General features: G+C 36.5%; 1 protein-coding gene across 3 annotated transcripts in view; it reads right to left on the minus strand.

The window, feature by feature from the left end:
• Nucleotides 1–1618: 1618 nt before the first annotated feature.
• PHF14 (PHD finger protein 14) overlaps nt 1619–23726 on the minus strand; it is a 166584-nt gene continuing 144476 nt past the window's right edge. For 2 of the 3 annotated variants that reach the window (XM_075419261.1, XM_075419259.1), the window contains one exon: nt 1620–1810. In XM_075419261.1, the coding sequence (XP_075275376.1) occupies nt 1736–1810 (75 nt within the window). In that variant the 3' untranslated portion in view covers nt 1620–1735. Of the gene's footprint in view, nt 1811–23726 lie in introns of all 3 variants that reach the window. The other variant, XM_075419260.1, reaches the window with a different exon arrangement.

Raw genomic sequence — 23726 nt, forward strand, 5'->3', positions numbered from 1 at the left:
AAGGACAAACCTGCTGCCACGGACGGAACAGAAATAGATTATTTTGCACAAATCCTATGTGCTAACTGAGGATAGAATAATTTGGGCAGATAAACCTGAACACCACGTGCACGGGGGACAGGGACGGGCAGAGAGGCCAGGACATGGGCGTCATCAATCCCAGCCAGCAGGTCTCCGTGTCATTATCCTACCTTTGTGTAAGCCCTGTGTGAAACCTCATTCTCTCACCTTTTCTTGTAAGTTACTTGTTCTTGTTACTTGTTACAGCCCTTTCCAATGGCAACTCTGTCCCTTCTTCAGACCCTGATGAGTACCAAGCTCTCAGAACTGACCTTGGCTTTCTGCGTTAGCCTGAAAAAAAGGAAAAATATTCACTTTGTTCTCCTCTCCCCTGCAATTCTACACACCACTGTGCAGAGAACGGTCCATAACGTCCTGCGTGGTAAATCAGTGCTTCTGTCTTTCCTAAATCTGTCTCTTCCACTGCAGTGAAGTCAGTATCATATTCCCCTTCCTTTCTGAGGTGGCTACAGTGGTTGATCTGCACCAAACGGACCAATGCTGAATTTCTTTTATATGCTAATTTACATGATAGCTGCATGCGTTAAAATGAGATCTAGTGTTATTAAACTCCTGTAGAGTAATTGTGATTGAAATTTGTCCACAAGCTACAGACATTTGAACCTCATGAACCAGAAAAGAATTTTAAAAATACTGCTTAAGCACAGGCATGTTGTTTTTAAAATATCTGAAACTATAATTTATACAGACAGGATAAAATTGAGGATGAATACTATTTACAATCCGATTTAACACTCAATATACAGAGTAACAGTAAATATATGGAAGAGTGGGAAAAAAGAACTTTTTCAATTGAAGATGATTCATTTCTCCTAGAGCAAGATAAACTTCACTCACAGGACTTCAGTGAGTGTTGCTCCAATCCTAAAAAGACTCAGTAAGACTTTTGGAAGAAGGGGTTTTTATTTTGGATTATTACTATTCACTTAACGCTCTAATGACACAGCAAGAAGTTATTTTATTGTGTTAGAACAGAAAGATTGGTATGAAGGAATTGTACCTGTGTAAGATGGCCTCATCAAGACAAAAGCTTGACATTCATTAGCTGACAATGATCTGTCATGAAGATGGAAAAGATTTATGTGAAAGAAAACGATAATGCGACACAAAGCCAATTAAAAATCACGAGATACAGATATGTAAAACTAACTACATCCTCTATATGCCAAAAAATCCTTGCCTCCACCCAGTCGTCAGCAACATTTATTTTAATTGCTGATCAAAAGAAAATTCACAACTCATTTAGCAGAATATATTTATCTAACTTTTAAGAATCAAAGCTCTTGCTCAGAAGTACCAAAATATGTCTGAGTCATAACAATCCTTTAAGGATAACAGTGCTTTGTATAGTAAAAAAAAAAATAAAAAAAATTGACCTGTTGCTTAGTAAATGCTATTAATGATGAATAACCCATCAGCTTTCTATACTATGTTCAAAAAGCTCTTAGAATTTTATCGGTATGGTGCTCAGTTCTGATAATTCAGCTTTTAATGCAATCAAGAATATCACCAGGAGCTACTTAATTAATTCCGCAGTGCAGCATGAATTTAATTTTCAATGACTTTATTGAGAACTTTTTTTGTTATTTTTACAATGAGAAACTATAATCACTGTTACACAACCTGCAAATATTTCAAACAAGAAAGCAATCTTCTATTTTTTTGATTTTTTCTGTTCCAAATTCAGGTCCTGAGATGGATTTTCTGCCTCAGCTTCATTTTCATCTTCCTGTAAAAGAAAATGAAAACCTGAACATTAATCAACTTATTGAAGAAGTACACTTTTACGTATAGAATTCTGTAGAGACTTTTGTCACCTTTTGCCTGACCAATAAGCAGAAAAATAAGCAAGAAATGTCACTTATTCAAGCATTTGATGTTGCTCAAGAGTTGAAATAAAAATGATAAGAAATTTAAACAAGTCTAATTACCTACATTGACAGTAGAAGAATAATTTGATGAGTAAACATTTCACTGACCAATTTACTGGATGGTTACATAAAGAAATTACTAAACCAGACACGGATGACAAGATACTAAAACGTCTGCAGCACACAGTATTACACACCTTTCCTTTGTTCTTGACCAGAGGTTTCTACTAAATTACTTTCAAATACAAGAACTTTCATCACTGTTCTAAAAATTACTTTTGAAAAGCATCTGCCATTGAAAAATGTTTCATTTTTTTGAGACCAGATACGTTTACTTCACCATTTGATAAAAGACAATAAATTTAACTTCAGAGACACTTTATGTGCTGCAGCATCATATTTTTGTCCCATCTAGCATATTTTCTTGACAGGTCTGCCAATTTTCCAATTACTTGTACCACCATATGTTATCTGAAGATCAGTCAGGTCTAAAATAGGAAACATGAGCACGTCAGGCAGCAGTATGCTTACAATATTCTACAGCTTCAGCTCCAAGAGTAGGGCTCATAATTCACTACGGGTTCCTCTGGATCTCACTGAAAAAATGAAGTGACATCATAATGCCCGTTTCCATAGGAATGGATACTATTTTGTTTCCAGTACAAAATCGTGACCTCCAAAGTATAAATTATGGAAGACTGAGAAAACCATTTCACAAGGCAACTTGTAACCCATCATGAACAGTCCTTATCACACATTCAAAGTATGGCCAGTTTTCCTGCCTGCATTTTAATTCGCTATACAGGGAATCTTCCTCATTCCAAAAACACGAAGGAGAAGTAATGAATAGACATTTGGGAATGAAGAAGCGTGCTGGCTGCTGCAACAGCACTCATCACGAGTCAACACCTGAGAGAAAGGAAGTGTCAGGGACATTATGTGGGACCCAGGAACCCGAGGTGCAGTTGCTTGCTTTAAAACAGCACTTTCATTCTTCTACAAAAATAACTTTATCTTTTTGCATCCTAACCCTCCTTTCACCATTAAAGGGTGTTTTGTAAGGATAATTAAAATAAAGATTTAGAGGTACAAAACATATGGGAAGATCACACGGGCAGCACAAAATAGAAGAGCAATGGAAAATCTCATTAAAAAATATGTGGTCTTGTATCACATTACACACTAAAATAAAATCAAAAAGCTTGTTGTGCTATTAAAGAAACCTATACTACAAACCTTTTGGCTTCTAAATCCTCCCGCCTTCTGGGAATAGGCTAGGCACTGAGAGACATTTACATGACTGACCACTAAAGGCTAAATCCTTTTTTTTTTTTTCTTATCTTTCTGGACTGTCATCTCTTCAATTACCTTTAAAATATGTAGTGAGCCCTTTGGCTCTTTTAGTTCAGGTGAGCGAAGATGTCTGTGCATATGTGTGAAACCAAAGATTGATGATTCATTGAAATTACAAGTGTAGCATACATTCAGGAGAGAGAAAGGTATAGTACACACACAAAGGTCAAACTTCTAAAGAAAATAAAGGCCTGGCAGAATGGGAAACAACAAAGCAGCAGTGTGTAACTGAGCTTAGAAGAACTGTTTATAGGTGACAAAGAAAATAATTGAAAAAAAGAGCCACCCACAGTAACTTTTGGCTGTTATGGAAGAACGACCAGGTTCTCCCACGAAGGATTTGTTAATAAAAGAACTGCAAATCTGCATGTTTTTCAAGGTCCTTACCTACAGAAGTTGTATCCTTACTGTCCTCAACGCCAACTAATCCATCTCCCTAGCACACAGCCTGCCATTATTCCAATGTCTTGACTCGTACTCCCTCATAGATGGAATATAAACACTACACAACCTCCTTTTCCCAGCACACTTGACATACTGCTTAGGGCTTCCTCTCCTAACAGACGGAGCATGCAGAAATTTCAGAGACTACAGAGCTGTACCTTCACTGTGGGCTACAAGAGAGTGAAGGGATATTAGGCTCAATACTGAACATCAGCTTCCTGAGTCTATTTTTTGTAGACAAAAACGTTTCATCCAGCGAAAGAGATTTTGTGACAGAATCTTCTAGCTTTGTGTAGACTTGAAATGTTTTATTTCTGTGCTCATAAGGTCATGCTTGCTCTCTGGCAGATTTCCTAGGTTACAGCAGCAGCTGCAGTCCTCAGTGTTTTCTGAGATGCAGAAAGGATGGCTGAGTGGGTACAGCAAGTCCAGGATTTGCTCTGCGTGAATAGTGAAGATGGAAGCATCTGCTTTGGGATATTTTGCAGTACCACTACTCTTTCCTTTGTTCACCTCCTGTTGCTTCAACCAGGTAAAATCTATTCAAATAGGTAAAATTTACCAGGAAAGTGGACTTACACGGGCAGAATCCCACCCACAAGTCATCCAAGTCCCTGACTGATATTTTGTTATTTTTTGTTATTTTGATACTTTTATGCATGAAAGTTTTCTGTATAGTTTTGTAGTAACCCATGTTCTACATAGCACATCTTAATTTTGTAGAGCCTCTGTTTTCTAAAAACAGAAACAAACATTTTGAAAAAGAAATCTAATATCTCTGAACATGGGTGACTGCTGTGCAAAACGCAAAGCAATGATGGTTGATCTTTCTCAGAGTATCAATTATCAAGGGAATAAAACTTCTTCATTGTCAGATATTTCTTCAGCCAGACCAGTTCCCAGACCTGTGCAGAGTGCCAAAAGAGATAGCAGAAATGACTGGCGGAGGACACTGGAAAGCATGATCCACCAGTCCTGGCACCCATGCAGCTTTCTGCCAGAAAAAAATACTGACAGCTGTGGCCTGAGAATAGCAAATTTACCAATGAGTGAAAATTATCAGAAAATTTTGAGGTGTGAACTCTTATAAATTATAATAAGTTCAATATCACTGCTAGTATACTTGGGAAAGATTTGAACTGGCAATTTAGAGAACGCGTATTAACCATACTCCAAGATGTGAAGACTCACTATTCTTTCAGTTTGCTTCCTGACAATGCAAAATTTCTATGAAAGGTTTTATCTTTTTTTTTAATAGCCCATGAGGCATCCCAGTGATTGCACACAGAATACTGAATTGGTTGGAGTTTCTAATGTCATTAATAATGTTTGAATTTTCAGCTAAATAGCCTATATAGCCTAATTATCAAGAAATGATGCCAAGCAGACTGCAGATTAAACATATTTAATATATTTGTTTTACTAATTACCACCTATCATTATCATCATTATAACGCTTTTAATTCTGATGGATAGAAACGGAAAACGTTTTATTTCCATGTTATCTGTTAAAAAATAGTCCATGACGGTAGTGTGTGAAGTTGCTATTACCAGTGGCTACACAGCAGACAAAATACTGAATTCCAAGTTTCTGTTTCACAAAAATTCAGTTTACATTATTTCTGTTAATGCCTCACATCTCTGCTTCATGTTAGTACTTATTTTGCTTCCAGTCACCTATGACTCTACTGTTTAGTGCTTTCTGCCCTAAGCATTCTGCACAGTCATTTTGATGTTAAAATTTTCAACAATAAAAGTAGTTTTTGCTAGCAGATGTCACAAATCAAACTTCTTTCCGTATCTTTTTTGACTACAGACAACCACAGACTCAAATATTATACACTGAATTTTGAACACCCACCTAAAAGATGCCTCAGTACATATCTGGTGACATGTAAGAGTAGCAAAGGGAAGTGAATCACTCAAGACTGTATTACTACTTTTATTGAACAAGTGCCTTTAACAGCCCAAAGATCATCTTCATGTTGAAATGAATGAAGTTTACTTGTCTGGAATTGAGGTTCTTTCAGATTTACAAAACAAACAGTGTGGAAAAGTACAAAGGGCTTTATGAAGTGTTGTTAAAGCCAACACTCTGAACTGAAATGTCAGCTCAGGAGCTCCTTAAGCCACTGATGACTGGACATCTCATCAGCGTCCTGATGATGCTGATGGGCCGATGGACCTTCCACATAACTTTTTTTCCCATATCCTTTCCCCAGGCATCACTCCTTTTCCCTGATGGAAACAAGGTATTGGATTAAAAGGTCCTTTGGATGCTCTGTGGATGTCTTCAAAGGTCCTATGGACATGTCTTCCCTCAAACTACATAGTCTACACTTGATAGCTGAGTGTTTATGGGTCACAGTAACAGAACAGGGCCAAGAATTTAAAACTGAGACCCTACAATCTGCCACCTAAATGTGTGTTGTGAGTTATTATTAGTAACAAAGTAATAAATATTAGTAAAATATTAATAAAAATTAATAAAATTTAGTAAAAATTAATACAATTTAATTAATAAAATTAATAAAAAAAGTAAGTAATAAAGTACTGCGCATTCAACAGATTTGCTGAAGTTAATGGAAATACTCTGATGTTTAGATGGTCTTTAGGTGCCAAAAACTAATGATAAGAAGATGACTTTTAAGATCCTATTTCTGCAAATTTTGATCTGACAGTTGAGAGATACTGTCCTACAACTTCACCCCCTTTGAATGTATGTTTAAGGTCAACTGCAAATGGTGCTCCAAGCAGAGAATAACAGGTCCCACATGGAAAGTTAATTTTGTAGTAATTATTCCAGAATAATCCCCTGTAGACAAATTCTGGCATTAAAAAAAAAAGAAGCCTAGAAATAGGGATTTGGGTGTCCCTTTCTCTTTCCCCCCCCTCCAACCAATTTCATTCTAAATGCCTGAGGATTTTTTTTTTATTCCAGTAATTAATGAAATGAAATCTTGAAGATGACAATGAATTAACAATTCTTAACTCCACGGGGAATCTGACACTACTCTGTATGTAGAACGGATCACACCTCAATTAACTGTGCTAGGAAATGCATCAATTCACAGATTTGTGCACTATACCACACCTGTAATTCCTGAAGTTGCATTACAAAGGTGTACTTACTAAAACAAACTCGCTGTTGTGTGCTTTGCAAACTGTAACCCATATTCTAAACTTACTTAACAGCTGTATGTTACAGTGTGATGTAAATGAACATCTGAATAATAAGAAAGCACGCAAAACACAAAAATATCCTACTATAATGAGGAACGACTAAAGGGTTCTCTATGCTATCACACAATCTAGAAATATTTCAAAAACACTCAGGACTAAATTAGGATACTATTACTTTTCACAGTATCTTCACCCAACAGAGCTGTAAGATGACTAACACACTAAGCTCCAGTGAAGAGTGTCCAGCCGGTATTTCATCTCCCACCTCACAGATTCTAGCTAGCAAAACACCAGGCAGAAGCAGGTAAAAATACTTTCAGTACTCTTCAAAAATACATCAGGAAAAAGGGACTTTAGAAACTACAAGAGCTTTTCTTTGTGTAGGTTAAAGTCCAGCTTTCCAATGTCACAGGCCAAATTTGTAGGAAGAGGAGTTTCAAGGCTAAAAACTGAGAGTTCAATCAGTCCCCCTGTTAAATCGGCAAAAGATGAGCACCCATTACTGAAATTTAAAAGTTATTTTTCTTCCAGCGCCTATGCTATCTCCTTCAAATGCATTACTGACAACTCTTGTTAATGAAGAGTGGTGCAAAAACACAGAGTACAACTGGAACAGTTCTTTACCAATGCGTATTAGAAGCAAATACAATTTTCTTGTGATAGACGACAGTTTTCTGTCACAGTAGTTCTGCAGTGATAAGGCAGCTGTTTGTTTCCCAAGAAAAGGAGACCCTTGCTACATGGATCATTTTCATAGTGACAGCCTTGACAAGCTTGACATTTGCTTCGTGAAGTATTCTGAAGCAGCCATCAAGAAAATGCCCCCTCTGGGACCACTGGCAAGCTGACAGTCGTACCTTTTAATGCTCATCTCCATTAAATCTTACTGTCAAAGTCCACCAACTTCCTGCAAGGAAATCTCTGCTGATCTGGCACATTAAAAAAATGGAGGCTTTGAACGAACTAACCGTTATAACGTAAGTAAACATGACATCGATGAACTGGAAGCAGCGCTCCACCCCATTTTGTGTAGTAAAAAGAGCAACGTTTAACTGCGGGAGGCTTCCTTCACCGGTGCAGTAGATGGCATCGTGCTCTAGGTGGCAATGCAAGACTAGGAGAACCATTTTTATGCTGCAGCTCCTCTTCAGAAGCTACAAGCAGCTGCATGTTTACCACAAACTCTTTCCTTCAACTTGCGCTGGTACAAGAACTTTAAGTCTTTTTGAAATGTTTGTCAGTGTTCTGTATTTTCTACTTCCTTGTTTCTAATTCTGATTACACAGATAAATGTACCATTGCAAGAGCCCTTACAGTCAAATTTCATTTAACGCTTAGTACAGAAGTGGAATTTCATGCCAGATTTCAAATCCTCCATCTGTTTCTCTCCTTTTTAGGAGGCAACCATTCCACTGAGTGGCCCTTTTGGCTGCCTGCCACTGCAGTTGGGATGCTCTTCAGGGCAGGTGGTGCTTGAAACCCAACCATTGTTTTATAAGTTCAGCTGGTTCTCCTTGAAGAAAGTAAGAGGAAAATGTTTCCTCTTTAACAACTTGTCTTTAAACATTTACATTTATAAACTTTATACTGTATCTGTAAGTGCTGAGACATCACAAACCTGAAACATCAACTAAGAAATAGACAAAAAGCAACTTTATTTAAGGGGATGTACTGTGCCTGTATGGGACTGACCTCCTTAATTTCCACTCTGGTCTCAGAGTGCACGCTTGCATTAGTTTGCAAGCCTTCAAGTCTGACACCGTCCTGATTAACATCCTTTCTAAGGCAAATTTGTCACTAAATTGTAATAATTACATCTGTGCATTTGTAAACATATATATGGAAATGTAAACATATATATGGAAATCGCAATACCATTTTCTACTTATGTGGCAATGTAATCATTTTTATGACTTATAAATTAAAACAGAAAGTTCCACTTTATATATACTCATAATGCTACTACAAAATAGCATACCATAGCCTAGAAATGCATATTCTATTCAAATCTAGATGACTTTAAATATTCATGGTTATACTCCCACCACATTTACACTACGCATTTACTAAATTATAAAAAGCAAAACTTCTTCATGTTTGTATTCTTGATACTAAGAAATAAAATGGCTTCTTCTTACAATAGCTACGTGAGAACAAATGATGATCAGGCCAACAACAAGGAATTCATAGCTCTTTTAAACAATTTTATTTCTAAGTACTGTTTAATAAAAAATAAACAAATAAGCGGCTAATCTTTAACTGCTCAATTGTTAGGTTATACATATATAGATAGTTACTAAATGATGGCTGAAGATTTTTTTTTCATGCTTTACTGGTTTTCACCAAGAGGTTTGGCTATATACAGCCTTTCATCAAGAGGTCTTAACATTCTTTGTTTCCAAAATGATTAACAACATTAAATGGAAAAGTAGGCACAACTGAGTTACATAAAAATGCTGCTATGAGTTATATAAAAATGTTTCTGTAAGCTACGATCAAGAAGTGCTGCCTACAGTCGAAGGCAGCTGAAAGACACCACTCTAAACATGACTGAAGTACATGTTTTTTAATGGAAAAAGACAGCACTACCATATGAAAGGAATAAATTTATCTCAATAACAGAGAAAACCTAGACCCTAGTGAAAATGTTTTAGGATAAATGAGTGCATTGCATGCTTCTGACCAAAATTAATTAGAGTTTTAATGTTTTACATTTCCACCATAATTCCTTAAATGGTGCATTTATTTCATAGTAATAAACACTCGGTTCATTAAGTAAAGTTCAAAATCTGTGTTACTCGCAACATTTAACAACCTTTGGCCCTCTTCTTCAGTATTTCTTGATTCAGGTTTCCAAAGCATTGAATAAGCAATTGAGGAACACAATTAAATTTCATGACTCTGCATATTTAGGATTCTTATTTCATCTAAGACAAAGGGCAATTAATCTACCATTCTATACTGAATTCCAACTTTAGTGAGCCATAATAGATACCAAAATGAACTTACAGGAAATGCTTAATTAAATTACTGTATAAAGCATAACCAAAGTTTTTTCCTTCCTTATGACAAAAGAAAATGCACATTTAATTAGAGAAAGTCTACTGCAGTATTATAAATTTAATAGCTTGGGAATTCATGGAAATATTGCTATAATGTGACAGCTAACAAATCAGAAAGCTTTTTTCTCCTTTCTTTTATATTTCATTAGAACATTCCACCTGAGTACAGCCATGAAATTCTGTTCAGGCTCAAGGCATAAAAGATGTATCTTTCAATGGAGTTCATACAATGACATAGGAGTCTGAACAACACAGCAAAGGCCTTCATTTTAGTCACCTATTTTCCAAAAGGTGATATAAGTAAATGCTGTAAAAACAGCTTTGTATTTGTTGTAATAGTGAATGCCTATATTTAATCACAATCCATAAAGTTGTGAACAAAGCTGATAGAAATGGACCAAGCTGCAAAAGCAGATGAAGGACAGGCTATGACAGCAAATAGAACCTGTGCTACTGATGAAGAAATCAGAGATGGAAGAGACTTTTGATTTTTTAAAAAAATCACAGTTCCTCTCAGTAGGTCCCCCCAAACATGTACTGACATTTAAATTCAGAATCAAGCAACTATAACTAGACACACGTTTCAATTATTTCAACATCCATTACATAAAATCTCCAAAGAATATTCTAGGCTAGGACTAGATCCACATCTTCATGTTAACAACCCAGGTACAATCCCTCCTGGAAGACCTACATCTTACCTACTGCTATCATTCACCTCCTCTAAATTAACACTAGCACTGCAGACCTGTCCATAAGTAAAAATCATTCCTTTACAAACTGTACAAACATACTTTTAATTTGATAATATAACCCAAACATATGGCTATGGACCTAAAAACAAACAAGACAAGAAATCTATGGCTTTATAAATTGGAATTCAGTTGGTCTGATGGCAAAGGAAGTCTTGTAGATTTATTTGGTTTTGTATTTCAACTTTAGTTCTGTATTTGAAGATGACACGTGCTGTTCTGATCTGGTAACAATGCCTGAACAGTCCTGTTTCATACAATAGATCAGCTCAGCTGTATTTTAAGCATCGAGGGTGTATTGGTAATAAACACAGTCAATTTTGAGTCAAAATTGTAACATTTAATATACCAAGGTTTCAGTAGTTTCAAGCTGAACAGCTTCTAAACTAAAAAATGAATGTATTTGGTTTAACAGCAGAATGAATTGTCTTCAACCTCCACTCGTCTTTGCATTTCCAAGTGAGGTTCTAAAGCCAAATGCTATTTAATTCAGTGAGTATACTGAGGGACGTTTTGGTAATTTGTCATGATAGCTATCTTGCTTCACTGTAATTTTTTGAAGTCAGAATCTGATGAAACTCTTCCAGCTGGAAACAATGCAATGTCCAACCATTTAAGGTAATGCTATCATCAAAAGGAACTTCACAAAAACCTGCCCTGTAAAAGCAGCATCTGCCTGCAAACACACTCTGATATCCTTTCAAAACTTCTTCTTTAACAATATTTATACACTTCATTAAAAAAAAAAAAAAGAGATTAGTTGCCAATCAGAAACTTAGAATCAAATGAATTGACTGACCTCACCTCGGTGCAGAATTCCTTACAGGTTCATGGTGCATTTCTTTCTGATAAATCTAGAAGTTATTGCTTCACGATAACACATCAAAGCCACCTTGTGGTTTGTCAATAGCTTGGTTCCCAGCTCTGCCCGCCCTCCAACAAATCATACACAGCTTTGTTAGAAGAGTGGGAGAAAAAATACTTTGATGTGATTCAATTACTGAAAAGCTGTATTCTGAAAGATTCCCAAATCTAGGGGAATTTGGCTATAACTAATTAGTGTTTTGCATATTTATGGTAGAAGAGCTCATTACAGAGCTCACATTATAAATCACTGTTTATCTACTTTTTCCTTAAAATACTGAAGCTATGCAATATCATTTGTTGAAACTCCTTTTGAAGCTCACTAAACTCCATTCCTCAGAAGACTACTCACTCAGAAGGTTTTTTGTCTCCTATTACGCTGTATCACGGTACTTCCAAGACATTATATACTTCACAACCATTAAGGGCTACAACTTGCAAACATGTACACATGCATCGTTACATTCAACTCCTCTGATCACCGAACTGAACAGTGCTATTTACTGGGGCTACATACGAAATATACTGTAGAACAAGGCCCTTCTTCAATAGAATACTGAATTTAAACAGCTCTTGGATCAAGCATGGCATTCTAATTATTTAACAGGTATTTGAGAGGAAGTTGAGACTATTTTCAGAAGGCTGTTTTTTCCTGAAATCCTAGTGCTGGCAGCCAGCTGCCTCTAAAGAGTTTCTGCCCAGCACCTTAGGCAGGATCTGCAATGGCCCTGCAGCGACGTTCGGTAGTTGCTGCTCTCTGCTCTTGTACAACAGCTGCTCTGGTAACTGTCAGGGTTACCTAACAACATCAAGCAAAATCTTACATATTCATTCATTTTACTTACTTGCAACCTATGTGTCTGTTTTTATTCATCAGCTTTTCTTTTTCTGCACATACAGGAACTCCAGGAATTGGATATCATGATTCTAACAGCTGGTAACTGCTGCATTATTTTCTGTTTACTGATGATTTAACATAATCATCATATGTCTCCTTTACTCACAAAACAGAACAGGTAGTTAAAAAAAAAAAAAGTTATGCAGAAAAAACAGAATCATGTTTTCCTGCAGCAAATACTACCTAGTATTTGGTACAACTCATTTTGCCTGCTTCCTCTCATTAAGATGTACCTTAGACAACGCAACACATTGACAAGTACAGAAGTCTGTAGCACTGCCATTTAAATCAGCATTTAAATTTAGAAACAGACATGTGACTGTACTATTTCATCTGTCAGCGTGATTTTAAAATACGATTATTAAGAACATGAAGACTAAGAAGAAAATACAGCAAATGCTGTCTGTTTTGGTAGACCAACAAATCAAAGATCTTATTCTTCCTGTATTAATTGATGCTTCCCTTTGTCTGTCAGTACTCTCCTTAACATCAGTGACAGTTACTGGCATTAATCAGTTGTGACTTGGACTGAAGCATTTTCAGTTAATTTCACTTCAGAGAAACTTTTCAGGAGGTTAAGTCCTCAAACAGGGAAAACCTGAAAAATTTTGTTAGCTGTTGCATCCCCTGTCCATTCCAAACCCTCAAAATGATGCCTTTTAAGACCCAAATATAGAAAAGTCTCTATCTCCTTTCAAGATTTTGCTGTTCAATTTGACACATAGTAATATATCGATATAATATTTATTTGACTATAATATTAATTAATAATCCAAATCTCAGCCAAGTCATTATCTTGCCACATACTGTACAAACACATCCGGAGAGTCTGATCTTGCAGGGTCTAAAATCAGTTATGAAAAAAATGAAAGAAGACAAGAAGTAAAACATCATAAAAGCTAAGTGGGTCAGGATAACAGGCATGTATCTCAATCGCATTTTTGTGCCAAGTATGGCTAATAAAGGAAGAATGATTAAAACATATTTATAATAAAAATGTATATAAAACTGTCTCATATAGGAATATTTTATTTTTCTTTATAAATACTGACTATATAGGACAGACATAAAAAATCAGACAGTTATTGCAGATATTCTATCAAAACAGCACTGGGCCTTGAGGAGTCAGTCTGTAGAGGTGTGCTTCTGTGGGGGAAAGAGTTGAGGTCAAGGTGAGAACTCCCCGTATGAAGCATGGTGTGTGGAGAACGCTGAGAAAACCTCTGGGTAGTGAGCTGAAAAATGTCACTGGAGAAGAGGAAAAAATGGAGGAGAGGTACGTAACAGGATTTATAATCTAGAGGAGGGTCACTAGCAGAAACCAGGATAAAGCTAATCTATGTATCCATAGTAAAGCCGGGGCTGAGACTTGGATGAGGAATTTCTCAGCTAAAATTTCTGACATTTGTCCCCCTACTATAATACATATTTGGCCTGGAGGACATGAACTCACTACATTAAAGAAGTTATCCGTAAAATATGAATAATAATACTTTCAATGTCAGGATGGAGCTCTATGCATGAAAAGATTTATAAAAGTGCTAAGTGCTGTCATTGTTATTACATTCAGAAAGCACAGAAGGCTTTAAAAGCATTAATTTTCTAGTGAAGAACATCACCTGTTCTTTCCGAAACCAGCAAAGAAGACATAAAGTGAGTGCAGATATTGCACAAAATTGTCTGGTTTTAAATTCTGATGCATATTTTTTGTCTCTAGGAAAAGTAAACAACCATCAATAGCAGGAATTTTATGATACACAATATGGTATAATATGCAGCAAGCTATAAAGCATATGAAAATCAGTTCTACTTCATATAAACTTGGTTTTCATCAGGAAATTATTTAATTGGAAAGACGCTTTGAAAGCAATGAGAAGGGAATACATAAAAAAGGTGTCTGGTTTGGAACGATGAAGAGAGAATGGAGTCAATTTTATAAATATAATGAAATAAGGAAGTAACTACCAAGTCAGCGTTAGTACATCATAGCGTTTAAGTGGTAGTCAATACCCTCTCTGTGACAGCTGCAGTCATCAGCTTGAGTTAGATCAGTTTGTTCTATGTGAATATACTTTCATATTTAGGCTATCTTGAATCGTGTGATGATAATTGTTAAGGTTGTGGCCCAGAATTGCATCTTTGGGTGCACAAACTTTTGGATATTCAGTTTCTGATTTTGGATTTTGAAAATGTCCTGTCTTGTGCTTACAATTCAAACTTTGCTGTTTACTCAATGGACAGTGGAAGTTCCACACACAACATTCCCTTCATCCACGAACAGCAAAAATTCATTTGTGCTAGCAACACATTTTCAGATATAGTGGGCATTGCCTCTACATATAACCAATTTTTCCTCTTGAAAATCTTTATTTTGCTGAGAAAAATAAAAAGCAGAATTTTCTTTCATATATTTAAAATCTTAATTATAGGGGGACAGCTATTGGTACTGCCCAACAGGTTAAAATGCTTGTTCTGAACAGAGCTGTCACTAAGACAGTATCTACATTTACATAGTGATTTCTGCATGAATGAGATTGTTCCAGGCTGAAAACAACATTTTTAATACCGTAAACAAACAAGAGATGAATGCACAAAATGAACTGTTTAACAGGGGTTTATGTACCCCCTGTGCATTGTGTTTGGAAACGAAGTCCTTAAACTCAGAGGCGGAGGGATTCTCCGTGGATTAGAAGAGAGACCCGCAGTCCTTTCAGCAGCATCCTTCTATACAAAATTTGGCACTAACACTCTGTTTGCTTCAGCAAATGACTTCACGCTTTGTCCTTTTAATCCAATTTCCACCTTAATATAGACTAAAGAGTAGTGAAAATACTGAAAGAGGATGCCTGGAAATGAATTGTGTTAGAAATTTAATCCAGGTGGTAATCCAATCCCCCACAGTCAGCTCCTCATTAACTGAGAAGTTTAACCCACAGATAGCTTCACACGAACCAGCATTCAGCGCTAGCTATGACCGGATATAATTATTTCACATCAAGATATGACTCAACAAGGCAGGTAAGAGGCTAAAGCTGACAAGAAGAAGAGGAACAGGCACTCTACTGAAAGCCACAATAATTGATTATAATACTTATCCCAACCTGAATAGCTCAGATTTGTAGGTTATTACGGCATTAGGTACTTTGCTGGTGCAGCCTGTAAGTGTATAAGCTACACTGTTCAGCAAGAGCCTCCTCATTAGCAGGTATTATCTCCTCTTTTCTACAGGCCAAAGCACCCATGCGGACATTGAACAGCCACCCTACAGCAGACAGGAGCCCATTCAGGAAATCCTTACCGATATTTTACTGCCACAGAAAACAATACTACATTGTACATTGCTACTTTTGCTTTTTCTTTCTTAGACTGATTAACCACAGGTGACAAGTTGGACAATGTCCTGAAAATGACAGACGCTCGTCGATGCCAGTGGTTTGCCATCTATGTGTCCTGGCAAAAAAGGGCCAGAAAACCAGCATCACCTTATCTTCCTTGCAGAAGCTCTGGCTCCACTGATGACTCTAAGGCAACACAACATTGCTGCTCATCACTTGTGGATATGATGTCAGACTTCGTCAGCACAGTGAGATTCACCAGGTATTTAAATCAAAAATACAAACCCCAAAATCTTTAAGCAACTTAAACATGACGAAAGCATACCACTAAGATATTCCCATCACAACATTCAGTGCCACACACCTTCTCATCCTAGCCAAACTAGTATCTATTCATAGTTGTCTCTTAACTCCTGCCTTGAGCAGAAACAGGAGAAAGAAAACTGTACCTACCCAAATTAAAAGCAGATTTCAATAAACTAATGGATTACAGTCCTACAACTCAGAATCTGCAGAAAGCACAATGCAAGTGAATCGGGTGCCAGAGCTCACTCCATCAACCTTCAGTACCTATCTGTAGCTCTCCTACTTCCCTTCACAGTGGGAAAACAGGACAAATATGTATTTATCCCTCCAGGACAAAGGGGAGGTAACTCATGTTAATTCTGTAGCCTGGGGATCTGTGCTAAGTTCTCAACTGGCTACCACTGCAAAAAGGAAATGGTATTTTCTACCATTTGTGAAGCATGTATTTTCTTAATGTAGTTCCTTTTGCATAGCCAAATATACTTCTCCACAGAAAGGTAAATTGTTCCTTAATAATTTCTACAATTTCGCACATGATATAAGGATTTTGCTTATAAAAGATATTTCAGAGTTAAGCTGGTAGAAGCATGAAAGTGTGCATGAAGCAGGAAGAAGACCCAAGAAAATGGAAAATACATTTCCTGGCAATATTCTTTCCAAGGTGATTTGAATTGCACTTTGCCTGCACTGGCTCTCAGCAATAAGCTAGTATTCTTGCTTAATGAAAAGGATTTGCATTCCTGGCCTATGTAAAAATACGGGCTGTATCTGTGATTTTTTTTTTTCCTGTTGCTTCTCTGAGCGACTGAGGTGAGAGCTAAGAATTTTATTTTGTCTGAAAGTTTCATTAAATGCAACACAGACCTTCCCTATTACTTGGGTAAAGTTCCAAACACATTTTTTCATTTTCAATATCTTATCCATTACTACAAAGAATTAAACGGAATTTCCTTCATGCCCTTTTGGTTGTTTTATTTTGCGCTGATAGCTTTAGACAAAAGCAGGTGAAAACATCACGTCTCAAGGCCGTGCCACCTTCCTCTCACAAACTATTTCGTTTTGCTGCCTTCTCAACATGTGTAGAACTTCACCCTTTGGTGGATGCTTCACCATCTTCAGGCTCGTTGCCTTCTAGCTTTCAAAGCCTACTTCACAACATTCTCATCTTTTCATCCAGGAACGTTTCTGAAGATCCTTAGGATAACGCTTAAAATCTTAGTGTCCGTTCCTTTAGACGCAGGCTCTTCTTTCTTTGATGTTGTTCTCTGTCTACTTCCTCAAAAGAACATTTTCTCTTGATAGAAGGATACGGTAGAAATAACAGCTTACCACTTATAGGTATGTTCAAGGTGGGGGGACTGAGGAGATTTTCTTAGAAAGGAAGTATCTGGTAGTTGGTTTGCTTTTTTTAATTCTGAATCATAATTTTTGCTCTGATCTGACATTTAAGGGTATTCAACAGAAAAAAAACTGAAACAGGCGCCAGTCTCTATCTCTAGAAAATTAGAAATACATTTGGTGATATGGCAATGTGTTCCCACCAGAAAACCACCACATATGGGCTTTGTTTTGTAATGGCTGACATAGGCACTGAATATTTCACTGATAAATGTAATTTTCAACCCATTCATCTGTCATAAAGACCTTTTAAGCCAAAAGTCTTGTTTTCTGACAGGGAATATATGAAGCGATATTTAACCTCAGTTTTATTCTGTTGAGCAACATACTTAATCCACCTCACCAGCAATGATTGGGAGTCTAAAAATTAAACATTTCAGATAATTGGATATTACACAGAAATTAATTTTCCAGCTGACTATGTGTTCAGCTTTTTTGTTTGTTTGCTTCTTTCAGATCTGTCTATTCCATAGCCAATAACAGCAATTGCCAGATGTCAGTCCTTCTTCTCTCCTTTGGGAAGAGAACTAGTTCACGACTAAATCACTAATCCTCACTTAGCAGCATCCAGTCACTACTCATTCCATTATTTTATTTTATTTTTCTTCTGTACCTGGAAAATTAAGCTTCCAAGCCTTTTCATGCAAAAGGAATTGTCAAAAATGGAAAAATTTTAGTGGGGTTGGGATGAGGTGGAGCAGACATCTCAAGTTGCATTGTACTGGTCTATTTGCTGGTCAGCTGTCATGTCAGCCATTGCCCCTACATTCTTGTTGGACAAGGTGTCAGATTTCTATCATCACTTTCATAAGCCAAACTTTTTAATATTTTAAAAGTCCCATCACATTAATTTTTCATCTTGCTGAAAAAAATATTTAGATTCTAACAGTGATAATAGCAGCCTTTGTCTCAAGTGCTACAGATTTTCTGAGGAATACAGCAGGTTGTGATCATATTTATATCAACTGAGATAACTTTTTCTCTCTAACTTTTATAGATAAAACCATCCTGCTTTCACCACACCAGATGCATATTCACCACTAATCCAAAAATGTTAAATGCATAATTGAATTCCCTTTCCTCAGGGCACATGATTTCATAATCCATGGCAGGAAAGGATAAGAAGAGTCAATGGACAACAAAATGTCATGCCTGTCCAAACATGTGAAAGGCCAGATCTCCCCAACAGCTTGTGCATCATTCTCCTGCTTTCCACGTTACTGTTTATGAACCAGTGATCTATCAAGCCCTGCAAAATCGAGCAGCAGATACTCTGCAGTTAACCATTTTTTTCATACTCTCCAAGAGGCACACTCAAGCAAGCATATGTGGTCTAAGAAATCAGCACTTCAGACAGCCCTAGGTATATCTCTCCTGACTGTCTCCATGAAATAACACTTTCAAAAGCAAGACTGGCTGACTTGCTGCAATTTCTAAGCCACACACTTACAGCCAGCTATTATGGAGCTAATATGAAAAAGGCAATATGACTTTGCTTCTGACTAACAGCAGGCTTCCTTAATGAAGTCTTTTGGTGCTGGAAGATGTGAAGCGAGCTCCGCATAGAGCACTATGAAGATGTGAATTCTCATGGTGAAATTCAGAAGTCACTACTAGTAAATGGAAATCTACCAGATTATACAATCCTGGAGTTTGCTTGCCTCAGAATATTGCTGTATGTTTGAAAAGTGTGAAGTAGGTAGCAGTCAGTATGTCTGCTCTATTTGCCATGAAGGGATCATACTCGTTCTGAAATGTAGGCAGGCTCCTGCAGTTCAGGAAGGGATGAGCACAACCAAGTATTTACTTCCATTTCAAAGCACAGAAAGCTGACTTGTAATAAATCAATATCTAATGTACTCACTTTCTTGGAACAGAAGATACTGAGGCTTTTCCAGAGCACGAAAAGCCTCTGCTGTATGCAAGTACATGTATTGGTAGCCTAACACAGTTTTTGTCTGACGAACTCGTCCCACAGTATAGCAGAAGCCAATTCATCGACAGATGCGCTGCGAATGCTAAGTTACTAGCACGCCTCTTCATAGCCAAAAGCATGTGACAGCCTAACACGAGTGCCTGATTTACAACAGGTATGACCTCATACTTCTATACAGACATATACTCATATAGCATCTCTCTTGTACTCAAACAAAATATTTTCAAGGAAAGAACAATGGGCTGTTGTGAATTCTAAGTTCTTGGTATGCACTTCATTGTATGCAAACAATTGAAAGCTCTAGATAGCCCTCCAGAAGCAGATCCATACAGATATAGACACACTGATTTTTTTGAATGAAATGCTGAATTGATTCTGAATTGTGTGTTGTCCACCTAGTCAAGGTTTATTTTCCACATCAAATGCCTTCATTTTGAGTAGAACAACACTAAAAGAAAAGCTTTTATCCTAAAAAACAGTTTACAGTCTCACTTGGAGCAACTGGTGGAAAATGGAACGATGCAGTTGATTTCCTGCCTTTATTACTATTCATTTGTTCAGATTCTTCAAAAGGTAAGAGGACCCAATGAATCTGCAGGACAAGACCAAATATAAATGGTTGTCTGCTGTCCAGAAAATAACAATCTTTCTGGTATTATGCTCCTTGTAAATCAAGTGTGCAGAATTTATAGACACAAATGCGATCGGTGCCATTGCTTCTCTCTAATAAGCAGCAGAACCTACCAGTGAAAGGAGGTTCTCATCCCACATGTAGGGAGCTGTTTGGGTTGAAGTACTGTGTTATTTCGAGGCCTTTTGAGGTGGCTGACCAAAATTCAGAGTACATTAACAGCATCATCTTAAAAAAGATGCCTAAAAACCTGAATGAAATGTCAACAGAGCTAATCAATTCACTTTTACGCAGTTTGATACAGAACCTCTGTTAATTTCATTGACCATGACTCAAATTCACCTTTCCTGCATTTGAGCTCTCTGAAAGTTACACAATTTGCTTACACAAGATGCACTCGGTGGACAGCAGAAGGAATGCCCAGAACATAGCTTATCACCCTTATCTTCCACTTTGATTTCGGGATGGGATAGTGCAACAATTCCCTAATACATATGCTAAAAACTTTACGGCAAGGACAGATGGCAAGCAAACGGAGTCACCCATAACACTTTGTTTCTACAGAGTGTCCATCCAAGAGTAAATTCCACTCTCTCTGTATATAATCACAAAAGGTAAAGATTCAGAGTCTGTAGGAACTGGAAATATTTACAGAAGGAATTCAAATTGAAATCGCAAGTTTCTTTCAAGCTACAGATCATGCAATATTTTTTATTGTCTTATCATAGTAATTAACTTTTGTTTCACATTAATGACATTCTCATCATGCCTAAGATGTTAATGCAATTTGACAACAGCAAATACCATAAGATCACTTAGCTATTCATGTCACTAGCAGGGACAAATGCATAGCTTTACAATAATGACCTTCCTAACACACTAGTTGCTTCCAAAATGAAGGACTGCTTCCATGGTTTTGTCATGGAAAGGAAGGATTCATTCTCACATTTTTTAATATTTGATTTTTTAGAGAAAACAATTATCAAGTTTCTATGCAGCAGTTGCAAACTCAAATGTTTGGTATACCTCATAAAACTATATTTTCATAAGTTTCCTATTAAGTACTTGACCATTCAAAATCTTCCAGCTCGTTTCAACATCAATGTGATGTGATACTAATTAGTGATCAAAGTTAAATTTATTGCAGGAAAAAAAACACTCGGGGTTGAAAGTAAAATTCTCGTACATCAGAAACACCAAAACTTCGTTTCAGCTTTCTACTTATTTGCAAAAAGCTGTTCCAGCCTGTGACAGTTGCTTTGGGTCTTTTGTGGATGGGCCTGGACCCAGAAAAGAAATGTCTCTTCTGCCCAAGAGCCTTGGAGAGCACCCCCTCAGAAGACACGCACTCTCCAGCAGCAGCTGGAATTATGGAGCAAGTGGCTGTAAATGTGGGAAAACAAAGAAATCACGGAACTTAGCCACTCGCCTTTGAATGGGAAGCAGCTACATTTCTCCCCTTGTTAGAGAAAGGCAGTATATGACCCTTTATAGTACTTCAAATCAAATGGTTTTAAAAAATAACAAAGGCACAGCTATGAATTCTGCAAAACAGGTGCAGGGTTTCATCACATACAACCTTCCTCTTGTGCTATCACTTCATTAGGAATAGTACCAACACTTCCTTGCATTTTCTTGTTAAAGAAAGTGGAAGCAATATCTGAAAACATGTTAAGATACTGAACCACAGTATTTGTGTGTAAAATGTTTCATTACAAACATACTTTGAGTTCTAATTATATTAATGCAATTACTTTGCTCTGCATATATTTGAACATAACTATATACTATGATATGCACCTCTCCTCTATTATGTTTAATGCTAAGACTAATTTTAACTAAATTAAGAGTTCACTCAAATATACTCAGTATACACGTATTTCATGGGATTTTTTGCAAACTATATTACTATTGTACAAAACAGAAGTGCTACATATATCCTAAGCTTTCTGTAATAAAATGTGTACCTTTAGACTGATAGCAAATAAGCATCATTATTTGTTAATGTGTTCTAAGCAAAATATTTGCTGAATTAATATGAAGCTTACTGCAAGCTTGTTTTAACTTTCACTCGACCTTCACTTTTTAAAAAAGAAGTTTTTTGTATTCATACATACATTCCTGTTGTAGATGGGGTTAAACTTGTCAGAAGCATTTTAATAAAATACTGAAGACCTCCTTTAATTTATGGCAGATATATTTTCAAGAAGGAAAATGCTGATATTATCTTGGTTATAAGCTCACTGCTGAAATGATTTAGATATTCTTTTCCTTTCATACAGTATCAGTATAAAGGTTTTCTTTGCAGGCAATGAATTATAGCTGACACTTCAAACCTATTCTACCAGTATCTTCTAGTTCAGAAAAATGAGAAAACATAAATATTTATTCTATATATACAGAAGAGACACAGAACTATGATAAGAATGATCCATTACGGAATGATGAATAATTGTTACATGTGTCACACTTAAAACAGCAAAGGGCAAAAAAATTTGCCACTTTTTAATATGAGGATTTGAGGTTCTTGTGTAAATAAAAATGCAGTCATTTTATCATATTGAGCTGGTAAGTGTTTAAGCCCAGTGATTTCTGATGACATTCACTTCATGACTACATGGATGATGAAGCTGCTTGATACAGATCCTTGGTCTGATCTGACGAAGTCTATTAATGATGTGTTTTAACAGTGGAAAAATATTTATGCAAATAGCCTTCCATTTTCCCAGTTCATATGTGCAATATATCTCCAGCTTAAGTTTACCAATTAATAAGACTGGGAATCCATGTCTTCCATTATGTGATCTGCTCACTGTCTTTAATTTTGTTTCTATTACTAACTGAAGTTTCTGTATTACGTAGAGAAGTAGAGGCTATTATAAAGTGCCAAATAATAAACTCTGCAGGAAAAAAACAGTGATATCTCCAAACATTTGAAACAATGTTATCAGTTGTCTTATGAATCTTTCCTTTTAAAAAAAACCCTCTCCTATTAAGTGCAAACCCTAGCCAAAATGTAGTGACAGAACCAACACAACATGATTTAATTTTTTTTTTATCCAGAATGTCTGATTTTCTACTAGAAATAGATAAATTTTTTTTGATTCAGTGTTTTTAATCATATAGCCCTGCTGCAAAATTGAAATGTACTCACAATACAAATCATGGAGTTAAAAATAAATACTGAAAATTACAAGCTCTTGGGGTAAGATTGCCATTGAACAGAATTATTTGCTCATTTGTGTTACCGGAGCTTCACAGACTGTAACAGAAAGACTCCTTGCTTATTAAATTCAAATTAAAATGCATATTGATTTAAATGAAAATAAGCTAGTATTAATTCAATAAATAAGAATCAGGAAGTTCTAAAGTTATAGTACTCTGGAAAAACTGGCTAAGCCATCTTCTCAGTGTGCTACATTTGTATTAAACAGTGAACTACAAAACCTAATTTATAGATGCTAACTTAGTAGAAGAAAAAAGACTGAAACCACACCATGTATGCAATCTTGCATCTGAAAGGTTTTAATTTCTGACACTATTTCTCAGCTTCATCACTTCACCTGAACACTGGCAGGTTGACTTCTGGCATAAATAAATGCACTGGGTAAC

Source organism: Opisthocomus hoazin, chromosome 4, assembly GCF_030867145.1.
Source record: "Opisthocomus hoazin isolate bOpiHoa1 chromosome 4, bOpiHoa1.hap1, whole genome shotgun sequence".
NCBI lineage: Eukaryota > Metazoa > Chordata > Aves > Opisthocomiformes > Opisthocomidae > Opisthocomus > Opisthocomus hoazin.